The 13,248-nt window shown below is 34.2% G+C and overlaps 1 protein-coding gene across 1 annotated transcript in view; it reads left to right on the forward strand.

Annotated features, from left to right (window-relative positions):
* Window positions 1-9,558, forward strand: part of HSPA14 (heat shock protein family A (Hsp70) member 14) — a 30,843-nt gene extending 21,285 nt beyond the window's left edge. The window contains exons 11-14 of the mRNA XM_003771434.4: window positions 1,719-1,934; window positions 2,047-2,220; window positions 7,907-7,977; window positions 9,199-9,558. Coding sequence (XP_003771482.1) covers window positions 1,719-1,934; window positions 2,047-2,220; window positions 7,907-7,977; window positions 9,199-9,277 — 540 coding nt within the window. The 3' untranslated portion in view covers window positions 9,278-9,558. The remainder of the gene's footprint in view (window positions 1-1,718; window positions 1,935-2,046; window positions 2,221-7,906; window positions 7,978-9,198) is intronic.
* The last annotated feature ends 3,690 nt before the right edge of the window (window positions 9,559-13,248 follow it).

Here is a 13,248-nt window from a genome sequence, read left to right on the forward strand (position 1 = left end):
CTCTCTAGATAACATTTTTCCATCCCAAGCCTGTTGGAATTGCTTTAAATCACCACATTGTTAAAAACAGCCAAGTCTGTCACAGCTGATCATTGCAGAATTTTGATGTTACTGTGTACAATGTTCTCTTGGTTCTGCTCACTTACTCAGTATCAATTCATGTAAATCTTTTCAGGCTTTTCTGAAATCAGCTACTCATCATTTATTAGAGAATAATAATATCCCATTTCATCCATATATACCATAACTTATTGAGCCATTCTCCAACTAATGGACATCCACTCAGTTTTCTGCTTGCTACTACAAAAAGGGCTTGTCAGAAACATTTTTGCACATGTGGGTCCTTTTCCCACATCTCTTTTTTTATGATTTCTGGAATGCAGTCCTTCTATTCTGTATAGATCAAAGGATAGATGTGTTTTATTTTTGCAGAAACTTTTCAGCTTTGTGTAATTTAAAGCATATTATATTTTTTGCAAATGCAATGCCCCTAGTTCAATTAACCTGTAGCTATGAAAGGGTTATGATCTGCTTCACTTCTAATTGTTTGTAATGATTTTTAACATTCAGTTCACACACCACTTTCTCTAAGCTAGTTATGTTCCTTCCTTAGTGATTTTATTTCATTTTTAAAATTTTTCATATATTCTAAGTATTTTTCCTTTTGGCAAGGCAGAGTTAAGTGACTTGCTAAGTCACATAGCTAATGTGTCAAGTGTCTAAAGCTGGATTTGAACTTGGGTCCTTCTACTTCAGAGCCAGTGTTCTATCTACTGTATCACTTAGATTTTTCATAATTTTAGATACTGATACTAGTACTTTTTTTGACTTACTTAGCTTTTCAACTTTAGTTCCTGAGCCAGAGTTTTGTGCCAGCACCATGCTCCACCCCATTACCCTTTTGTGCTGACATCCATCTCCTATAGTTAGGTCTTCCTTGGATCTTTTCAGGTTCAAGGTGTTTAGATCTTCAAGTTCTCTTTGGAATTTCAAGTCCAGGTCCTAGGCTTTCAAGCCCTTGACCTGAAGTATTCTGGTCAGGTCCTGTCATACTACATGCTCTTTGAAGAACCTTCCACTTTTGCTGTCTCCAGAAACAGATCTTTTCAGGCTATATATTCACCTGCTACTGGTCCCACCAGAAGTCTCTATTTTCTGTTGTCTTCAAACTTCTTTATGCTCCTTTGTGCAGTTCTGGAGTAGAAGTCATTTACAATACATTCTCATTAGATTTGGTTTGGTGTGAACATAAGGGTCTTCTGGTGTGTGGAAGCTGGCTGGCTGTTTTCTGAGGACTCTCTTTGGCTAAAAGTTGTAGGTGATCCCTGATAACTTCTTTGTTTAGAAAAGTCATTACCACATAATTTCCATAATGAGATTGCCTGAACTTTGGTTGGTCTTCAGACATTACCTATCAGCAGACTCCAATGTGAAATTTAAAATTTATTATATTAATATTATTATTAAAATTAATATTCAACAGTGTTGTAATGAACATAAGAAATTAAGTATTTTTAATACTAAATAACTACAAAATATTGCCTAATATATCATTTCATATGAAATGAAATACTGTGTTATTTTCTAATAACATTTCACAGAAATAGCTGATTAAAATCAAATATGCTTCTAATAAGGAGCTTTTAATACTTCATTACAAGATTAACATTGTTTGATTCTAAAAAACACATTTATTCAGACTGTATACTTTTTTCCAGGTTGTACTTTGTGGAGGATCAGCTCGAATCCCAAAGCTACAGCAGCTGATTAAAGATCTTTTTCCAGCTGTTGAGCTTCTGAATTCAATTCCTCCCGATGAGGTTATTCCTATTGGTGCAGCTATAGAAGCTGGAATTCTTGTTGGCAAAGAAAATATTTTACTAGAAGAAGAACCTCTTGCTTTTGAATGTTCTGCAAAAGATATTTTAGTGAAGGTAGGTCCAACTTTTATAAGTTTTGTAACAAACTTAGTAAGTTTTGTTATAACATCCTTACAAGATTATTGTGTTAAAATTAATGGTAGTCATGTGGCTTTTGTTTATTTAGGGAGTGGATGAATCAGGAGCCAATAGATTCACCATACTGTTCCCATCAGGGACTCCTTTGCCAGCTCGAAGACAACACACATTACAAGCCCCAGGAAGTATATCCTCAGTATGTCTTGAACTCTATGAGTCAATAGGAAAACATTCTGCAAAAGATGAAAATAAATTTGCACAGGTGAGAATCCTGAGTTTACATATTAACAACTAATTTTTCTCTTTTCCTTCTAGAGAATTATCTTTCCAAGTCATATCTATAACTTCATGTAGAGTAGCTAAAAATGCAAAATTGGATACTGAATTATTCATAGGCTACATGATCAAAAATAAGAAAAACAGTAATGGTTGGGTGCCTAGTAATTCAGAGAAGAAAATAAGTGGGAAGAGAATTGGGCCGATATTAATGACCTCAGATGTATACTCTTAAATCATAATTGGTAATTTAAAATGTGAACCCCAAATTTTATTTTATTTTTTATTACAAGGAAGCAAATGCAAGCATAATATTTATCACTTAGAACAGGGGTCCTCAAACTATGGCCCACGGGCCAGATGTAGCAGCTAAGGACCTTTATCCCCCTCACCCAGGCCTATGAAGTTTCTTTATTTAAAGACCCACAAAACAAAGTTTTTGTTTTTACTATAGTCCAGCCCTCCAACAGTCTGAGGGACAATGAACTGACCCCCTATTTTAAAAGTTTGAGGACTCCTGATTTAGAGTTTAGTGAATGGGATTTATATTGCAACCCAAGCTTAAATGTTGTTGAGAAGGTATAGCAGAAATGCACCATGTATCAAGATATGCACTTCTGTCTCAATGCCCCTGAACTTGAATTAAGGAAGCACAGAGGAGCAGTATGGTGTAGTGAATGGAGAATCATTTTCAAAGCCAGAAAAACATGGATGTAAGGTCTATCTGATCAAAACAGGCTGTATAGCCATGGGCAAAACACTTAACCTCTTGAGTATTTTGAGCAATTGTCTTAAGACTATACCTTTCAATTCCAGTCTACTTGGTAGAAATAGGAGGAGTTTCTCATCTGTGAGTTGCCTATAACAATGAAATCATAGCTTGGAATTGGAATTCAGTGTAGAACATATGAGTGAGAATAGTAAGACAAAAGCACTATCATTGTGATAGTATGCTAAAGGTAAATTTGCCAAATAGAAATTAGAGATGAAGCTTTATTAATAAAGACTGGTACAAGATAGGGAATGCTACCTATTCATATATCATCCGAAACTCTCATTCTGCTAAAATGCTAAAAGCATAGGATAAATTTTTGATTTACCATACAGATAGTGTCCTCTTTCAAAAAGTAAAGAAAGCAGCATGAAGGAGGGACTGATATTCTGATTTTATTTATGACTAAAAAGGACCTTGTTGAAGAATAACCTTAGGAGAATGTGACCATGTTATCTTCTATTTGAAGTAGCCAAAGAAGAAAACACTCCATAATCAAAACATGTAACCCTAATTTTTATAGAATCATAAACTTTGAACCAGATAGGGAACTTAAAGATTATCTAGTCCAGCCCTACATTCTGTACAGAAAGAAACCAAAACCTGTTGAAGTTAAATTTCTTATCCAAGGTCACACATATCAAGTGGCAAAACCATACCTTGAACCCAGGTGTCTGATTGTAAATCCAATACTTTTTACATTACACCATGCTGTTGATTTCAAAAAGTTAAGAAAATGAATAGATGTAGTCTTGTAGACAGGCATTCTAAAAGAAAAAATGGCTCAAGAGGAATGAGAAATGGAGTTCTGACGACACAAATGTTCCTAAAGAGGAAGAAAGGGAAAATGTATAAAGCAACTGCTGTGGTTTCATAGGAACCTCTTTGACAAGCCTTGTAAAAAAGATCTTATACACAAATAAGAATGAAGGATGCATTAATGCAATATATAGTGGCATAAAATACTAAGATTAGTTTCAGGAAAGCCAAAACAAAAAATGAACTGAAATATACCCAAAAATATTATGAACATTATAAAGGGCCTTCTTTTAAGTTATGTACAGGGCAAAAAATAGATTTAAAGAGCTAGAGCCACTGTTAGTGACCAGTGATAGATGGTATAATGTTAATAGATATTAAAGCTCAAGTTCTTATATTTTTCCAAAAAATCCAATTTATAAAAACCTTTTCAGAAAAACTTATCTGCACATGTAAAAGAGCATAATACAAACATGGGTTTGACATGACAAAAAGAAAGTCTTTTTTTTTTTTTTGAAGGAAAGCACTGTCTGATGAAAATTTTAATTAAAGATATGCCATTCAGATGGAAAAATTTATTTGATTACATCATCTAGAGCCCTCTTCCATTTTTTTTTTTCAGTACCAATAGATTGGTATAGTCTGATTTATATTCATCACAGGAAAATTGCAGCAGAGAAATTACATATAGAGAAAAGCTAAACAAATGGCCCACTGTATCCAACATGTTCAAAACAAGACAATTTTGGTTTCAGAAAAATTTGTTCCATCTAACCAGTACTAAGTATCTTTGTACAAAGTATTTATTAAGGTTGATGTTTTTAAAGATGAAAAATAACACTGTTCCTGACTTTAGGAAGTCCATACTATAATAGGAAAAGGGAGAGATACACAGGAAAACTCAAGTACACAAATAAGTATGATAAAGAGCAGCAAGTGATCAGAGTGAAGGGTTCCCATATGTAGTACCATGAGAAATTTGAGAAGGGGGAGAGATCACTTTTTCATCTGGCATAAAGTCTTCCAGTTGAGAATAGTAGTACTGCAGATTAACTAGAACAAGTTAATTTATACAATAAACCTTTCAATATTTTATATATATTTTTTAAATGCAGTATATCCTTTTTCTGCAGTACCTTTTAAAAAATGATTTGGTATTGAATTCACAATATTTTAATCTTCAGTTGTTCATCATGAAACCATATTTTTGTTACACTAGATATGAAACATACCTTTGATAGTCTTAATTTTTCAAATTTAGCCTTGGCAAGTTTTTTTTAATTAGTTCCCAATCACTAAAACCTGTTTATCTCACCTGGTGGATAAGTTTCTTAGCCATTTGTGACATGCTTATGATATAGTATTCTTGTCTCCATTTAGAATTTTCTGTTATTCTGGTACAATTCTACTTTTTAAAGTATATCAATAAATTGGGAACAAGACTTTCAGGACCACTGGGATTTAAAAAGAAAAGAAAAAGCTTCAGATTACAAATGTTTTATAATTTAGTGAAGATGCCCAGAAGTTCACGTGAACTTGTAAAAATGTTTTTGGTATAAACTTGAATGAAAAAGCACTTCTTAGGAGGTGGAGCCAAGATGGTGGAGTAACATAAAGAAGTATGGCAAGTTCCTCCCTCTCCCTTCCAAAATTCCACTAAACATCTATAAAACTTACCAGACCAAATCCTGATAGGGCAAATCCAAGGAAAAATCACAGTGGGTCATCTATTCAGACCAGGTCAGCATTTTGAAACAGATTTTTTTGGATCCTGGGGAAAGGGTTTGGCCAGCATGGGGGCATTTCAGCTCCCAGAGAGCAGCTGGGCTAAAGATTTTATTTTTCCTTCTTTATAAAATGTGAGCCTGATTCACTCCAGCTCAAAATTTGTGATTCCATAAAATCCAAAGTTACATGTTTGACTATGAAGATGTTCCCCTCTTTGGCTATTTCAAAAGAAGATCCATAACTTCATGTTGAATGTGGGGAAAGGTGCTAACTGCCATTTTTGTTGCCCATTACCCAATTCTGGGTCACAGATCCACGGAGGCTTAGGAAACGTAATGAGTTTTCATGATCAGGAGTAGTGGCATACAGCTCAGAAGCAAGCAAACAGAATTGTGGTCATAGTCCATACTTTGAACCTGCAGAGAAATCCTGAAGATGTAAAATAGACCCCCCCCCCAAAAAAAAAAAAAAAAAACCACTAAGTTGAAAAAAGATGGAGAAGAAAGTTAATCATTGCACTACTTTACTTCTTTGACCAAAAAAAGGAAACTAGATATCTTTCAAGAAATCTTAAAAGAAAATAGAAGACAAAGTAGAAATACAAAGAATCTAGCATTGACTAATAGAAACTCCAAAATTAAAACTCCCAGGAATACAATAGCCAAAACTCTGAGCATACCCCCCCAAAAATAAATAAATAAACTATTGCTAGTAGTTAGAAAAAATTCAAGAACTGAGGAACCACAATCCAATCTGCTGTGAAAGAGCAAGAAAACTTGGAATACAGTATTACAAAAGGTAAAAGATAAAGGCTTACAGCCAAGAATAACTTAATCAACAAAACTTAATATAATGCTAGGGGTCAGGGGAGAGAGGAGAACAGAATTGACCTTTAATGAAACAGAGGAGTTCAAAATATTTCCTAATTAAAAAGATCAGAGTTTTATAAGAGTTTTGAGGTTAAAAACACAGGAATTAAGTGAAACATAAAAAGAAAAACAAATGAACTTATGTAATAAACCCCAAGGCTTTGCTTATATTTTGTAGTCAAAGAAACTTCTCCCTCGGGAAGTTTGGCTATTTTGAAAGACTTCAAGACCATACCTTCATGTAGAATTTGGGATAATATGTAATATAATATGTACTCCCCTCTGAATCCTGTTATCATAATGAGTCATAGAGGGAGTATAATTAGACAAGGTCTGGAAATGGTTAAATAAGTTATATAAACGTGATAGAGTATAATTGTGCTGTAAGAAATAACGAAGCAGATGGTTCCAAGGAAACTTGGGAAGATTTATATGAATTGTTCCAGAGTGAAATAAACAGAACTAGAAGAAATCAGGAATTCTGAGCAGTATAATGATCAACTATGATTCCAGAGGACTAATGATGAATCCTAACAATAGATGCTCTCTTGATAAGAGAGATGAAGGGACTCAGTACAGAATACCAATATGCAGATTTGTTTTGTTAGACTATATTTGTATTTGCCACGGGTTTCATTTTCTTTAGTCCTTAATTGGGGAGGAAGTTGGGGGCAAGAGAGTGTGGGGTAGGAGAGTGAGAAGATAGTTTTTCCCTGTTTAAAAAAATATATTTTAATGAGTTTTATCAGTAAAAATGGTTTTTCCATTTAATACTACAGTTTTTGCATTGACTTGCTTTTGATGTGTACTTTTTCTTTATAACAAACACTTGGCAGCTTTTTTTTTTTTCTTCTGGTTTTCTTACTCTAACTTTGAAGAAACTTATTACCGTTCTTTGAAAGAATCAGTAAGAATTCCTTTAGTTACTAGTTTCCTCTGAAAACCTTGAGACTTGTTTTCTAAATAGGCTGATTTTGTAGCAATCATTTCACTTCTTAGCATGTTTTTCATTTTCCCTTGTGCTTCGGTGCAATTCACCCTGTTTAAGTCTTGGATAATCCTTAAAAAGTATGAATTTAGGGGCAGCTAGATGGTGCAGTGGATAGAGCACCAGCCCTGAAGTCAGGAGGACCTGAGTTCAAGTCTGGTCACAGATATTTAACACTTCCTAGCTGTGTGACCTCTGGGCAAGTCACTTAACCCCAATTGCCTCTGCAAAAAAAAGTATGAATTTCTATATGAGTAGCCACTGTAGTGTCTTGTCATTGGAAAGTCTCTTTTAAAAAAACTACCAAGTTTATTTCCTTGGAGTAATCTCCATCTTTAAAAACACAACCAAAATAAGCAGTGAAGCATGTGTGTAATAAGGAAATCTAACATTTAATCTACAAAGAATTAACCAAAGGTGGAAAAACAGCTCAATCTGGTTTCATCTGGTCATGGTCTGACATTTTCTGATTTCTGTAATAAATAACCTTTATCAGTTTATGTTAAGATGATGCCTTGCTTTAGCTTTTTTTAAACATTCTTTCTCTCATAAACAGATTGTACTACAGGATTTAGATAAAAAAGAAAATGGGCTCCATGATATACTAGCTGTTCTCACCATGAAAAGGTACAAAAATGTATTTACTGTTTAAAAAAAAAAAAAAAAGATCTTTAAATTTTGAGAATTTCTGTGTTTCATGCATCAGTTGGTTAGTTTATTTTGTGAAAACTAGGCAAAACCTATTCAGTATTGAAAATCTGTTGTTCAAGATAGCTAGCTGGCGCAATGGGTAAGAGAACCAGCCCTGAAGTCAGGAGGATCTGAGTTCAAATCTCATCTCAGACACTTAACACTTCTAGCTATGTGACCCTGAGCAAGTCACTTAACCTCAATTGCCTCCGCAAAAAAAAAAAAAAAAAAAAAAAGAAAGAAAAAGAAAAGAAAATCAGTTGTTCTTTTTGAGTGGTAGTCATTATAATTCCTTAAGCTTTATTTTTGTTTTCTTTCCAGTAAATTACAATATATCTTAATTCGAAAAAAACTAATTTTACATTCAGTTGTACTTTACATTTTACTTTTAACTAAAAAAAGTGATCTTTTCTGTTTTCAGAGACCTCATTTAAACAATATACAGTGTTATTTCCTTGGAAAATATGATACAATTTCCACTGCTTACTTGTTCAAAAATAGGGTCAATTCTTTTTGGTAGTTGTGGAGTGTCTCCAGATCTATCTTAGTTCCACAAAATATAAAAATCTTATATCATCACAGGTTTTCACACAATAACTCTTTATACTATGTAGAAAGGCAGTTACCAAAATGTACCTGACAACCGTAGCAAGCAGCTGTATTTTTCTCACTTGGTAAAGCCAGTGCCATAATGAATTTAAAATATGTGGGCTTTCTAAAGATCTGTTCCTAACAAGAATGTACAATCTGATTTATCATGAGTGAATATTTTACATTTAATCATGTAATACAAAGGACTCTTCCTCCCCTCACCACCCCTCTCATTGCATTGTGCTCATTGATTAGACTGAGATATTCTGGCTCATCTTAATTTCACACAAGTTAAACTTAATTTGATATCATAACTGGCTGTTTTAGCTAAGTAGTTACTGCTTTAAGGGAGAGAAAAAAAGTTCCACAAAAGTGGAACATTAGATAATCTGTTTAAAGCCTGGAAAATGAAATGTATTTATTCCAAATGTAAAAGTCTGCTTCCCTAAAACTAAATTTGCTATAGGTTTGTTTTTGGTTTTGTTTTGGAAAAACAGTGCCCCCTAAAGTACTTCAAGAATTTCCATGACTTTTTTATAACAAGTTTGCATTTTTTCTTTTTTGTAGGGATGGATCTTTACATGTGACGTGCACAGATCAGGGTACTGGAAAATGTGAAGCAATTACTGTTGAAGTGGCATCATAATACTTTTGAGAAAGCATTTTTTTCATTACTGGAATATCTTATGTCATTTTGTTTTTGTTTGTTTAGAAACAATCTTTATATTAAAACATTTTTTAATGAACTACGTAATCTGTTTTTATTAAACTAAATTACAAAGTATTTTAAAATGACTTTTTAAAATGTTTAATGAACTAGACAAAATTGTAATGTAACTTTTTAAAGAGTAAAACTATTCTGAGTGGGTAAGAAATTAGTGTTAAACCTCTCCCCTTTTAAAACTGTCTTTAGAGAAACGTTTGGCTTATACAATTGTTACACTGAATGTGTTCCACCAATCAGGGAGAATTCAGTGACCTGTGTTAGATTCGTTGGACATTTAATGGGAGAATTTATTATTTGTCCAAACTTATACTAGGACTCATCATTACCATGGAGGGCCCAGACTCAGGAGATAATCTAAACATTATCTACTATTCCCCACAAGGAAAATCTAAGCTTTATCAACCAATACCAACACCACCTTCTATTTAGATTTTCATACAATATTATGCATTTGCTTTTTATTATTGAATTTTATGTAAATATTTCAAAACATCCATTTTGCTTCCAAAAATGATGTCCCTTCCAGCTCTAAATGTAGAGTGTGATAAAAGGACTTAAGTAATTTACCAGTGGAGAGTCTGCAACCTTAATATTGTATTTTCATAAGTGAACCAAAATTATGAAAGCAGAAAACAAGTATAAATCAAAAAGCTTATTTGAGCAAATACTCATCAACTAACACAATTTAACTTTTATATAGTGATTCTGGGGGCTTCTTGAGAGGTATAAAGTTTTTTTGTGTGTGAATAGAACATTGGAAATCTTATATAACTTTCTGTGGAAATACACAGAATCAAATTAAGAATGAATGCAAGTCATTTATCTTTTCAATAGTCAGCAGTATAATTTTTTGAGTTTTAGAGAAGGATGGACCACTGTCCGTAACTTTTTTAGTAGCCTCATATTGACAGATGACATTGTTCTAATTCTATCAAGCCTTCAAATGCTACTATTTTTCCTCAGTGAAGTTCATGGTTACTCGGAGATTGGTCCAACAAATGAAAAAAACACAATACCTAATGCATGCAGCTGGATCAGCAGTTCATTAAATTAGATCATCAATACCTCACAAATATTGCAGATGAACTACTAGTTAGATCCAGAAGCAAACAATATAGACTGAATTCCTTATGAGTAATTTCACAGAATTTTGTTGCTCGTTGACATATAATCCAAGTTTATAAAACAACTACTCTTCTAGTGATGCTCTACGGCTATGAATCGTGGTACACAATCAAACTTCATATGACTCAAGAGGTCAATGAATGTTTAATAGATAAGCTGCAACATATTACCAGTAATGACCTGTGTAATAGAGACATCAAAGGTATCATCCAGAAAATATAGTAATAGGAAAAAGGTGGGCAGTCACATTGCAAGAGCAAGGGCTACAAAGCATTTTCCACAGCTTTTTGGAATACAACACATTATTCTTATTTTGCATATTAGGAAACTGAAGGCCCAGAAACTAGATGATTTGTCCCAGTATCTTAACCAAAAATACTGGAGCTAGAATATGGTTCTTGGGTCTTTTAACTTCTAAGACTATGGCTCATTCTGTTACATCACCTAGGAAAGCTAAAACACAGAAATGATATATTCTTGGTATTTCAAAGATTCAGTGTCATTTTCTGATTAAACTCATTATCCCAATAGCCTTGTTTTGCTACTTGGCTATTTGAATTGTATCTTATCTTGTGTTTGCCCTATGCAAATTGCCTTAAATTGGGGGAATGGGGTGGGGGGGGGGGGGAAGCAAAGTTCTACATGCCTATTTTAGAAAAATATTTGGTGCATAATCTTAATTTATGGAACAGATTTTAAATTGTCAAAGGATACTTCATTTTACAAAATACTGTAGCACTCTGTACACTGAAAATCATGCCAATCTTTCTAGTGTTATTTTTTTAGAAGGCTGGTGACGTCAGAATCAACTATTAAGCACTCTTATATCCTGGACACTGTTAGGTACTAGGAATATAAATCTAATACCTTTTCTCAATCCTGATTATCCTTAATTTCAATAGTAGTTGACATTGAAAAACGCCAACTCTTTGTGACTTTCCTTCTAGGTTTTCATGACACTGCTTTTATTCTCCCTACTCAATTGCCCTTTTCAATCTTTACTCATTCTGTATCACATCAGGCTTCCTAATTCTGGTTGTTCCTAAAACTCTTATCCTGTGCTCACCATCTCTCTTAGTGACCTCATTTTGGTGACTGTATTTTCAATCATCACCTCTAGATCTGTAGAATCAGCCCTAGTCTCTCTCCAGAGTTACTCATGAATCTTCAAATGACTCTTGGACATCTCCCTGATGTTCTGTAGGCATCTCAAATACAATACATCCAAAACCAGAACTCTTTCTCAGCACATTCTCTCCTCTTCTGAACTTTTGTATTACTAGCAAGAACACCATCCTCCTCCCTATCACTAAGACCCACAACCTCAGTGAAATGCCTCGACTTCTCCCTCCCACTCCCTTCACATAGTCTATTGCCAAGTCTTATTTTACTTCACATGTCTCATAAATCCTTTTCTTTCTCCTCATGCAGGTACCACCTAAATTCAGGCTCATATTTTGCTGGGACTACTTCAATAGCCTCCTACAGTCTCCTTGTCTCAAGTCTCCCCCAACTCCAATCTATCCTGCATTCATCTGCCAGTGATTTTTCTATACTGTATGTCTGCCCATGTATTCTGCCCTCCACTGAATGAACTCTTCCTTTTAATGAATAGCTTTCTTTTACTTCTGGGACCAAATACAAAGTCTTTTGTTTGACATTTAAAGCTCTTCATAACAGGCATCTTTCCTACCTTTCCAGCCTTTTTATACTTTATTCCCCTCCCCAAATTCTACACTCCATTATACTGACTTGTTTTTATCTCCTCAAGCATGACAATCTCCTGTCTCTTCGTTTTTTGCATTGGCTGTCTTCTCCTTCAGCTTCTTAGTTTCCTTATTTCCAGACTTAGCTCAAATTCTACCTTTAAAACATAAGCACCCTTAAGAGTAGGGAGAGTTTGTTTTTTGCTTCCATTCTATCCCCAGAATTTTGTAGAATGCCAGTATCAAATGCTTAATATTTGTTAAGCCAAAAGTGAAATATTCTTTCCTGAATTTATATTCTAACATATACATATGTTTATACAGAATATATACAAAATGAATACAAGGTAATTTCAGGAGGAAGGACTGGACCTGGGAAAGGTTTCCTGCAGAAGCTCTCTCTCTTTTATGCTAACATTAGAAGAAAATCAGAGGTTCTAAGAGGTGGAGAGAACCAACCAGGCGTGGGGGAAAGAGTTTATGCAAAGATACAAGAAAGGGAAGATAAGAATGTCTTGTAGGGGGAAAAAGTACAAATAGGCAAGTATGGATGGGCCATAAAGAAGTATGTAAAGGAGATTAATGTATAAAAAGGCTAGTTAGGAAAGGACTAGGATATGAAAGTTTAAAATGTCAAACAGCAGAATTTATATTTGCTCTAAGAGGGAATAGAAAGCATTTGGAATTTTCATCAGTAGTAGGAGACATTAGACCCATACTTACTAAAAATTATTTTGATAGCTGAGAGAGGGAAGCAGTGTCAATTAGGAGGCCATTGAAATAAGACAACTGATGAAGAGTTTGAACTAGGATGGTGGCTGTGAGCAGAGTGAAGAGCATAGATGTAGAAGTAGAATCAAGAGGCCTTTGTGATTGGCTATGTGGGATAAGAGGAGTTGAAGATAATGGAGGCTGTTAAACTGGGTGTCTGGAAAGATAATGGCCTTTTTGACAGAAATTGCAAAATTCGGGTAGTTTAGGACAAGTTTTTGAGGAAAGATAACTTCTCTTTGGGGCACTTTTGAGATGTCTTGTTTGATTCGCAGTTTGAACCTAGTG

The sequence above is a fragment of the Sarcophilus harrisii genome, chromosome 5 (assembly GCF_902635505.1).
Source record: "Sarcophilus harrisii chromosome 5, mSarHar1.11, whole genome shotgun sequence".
Lineage (NCBI taxonomy): Eukaryota > Metazoa > Chordata > Mammalia > Dasyuromorphia > Dasyuridae > Sarcophilus > Sarcophilus harrisii.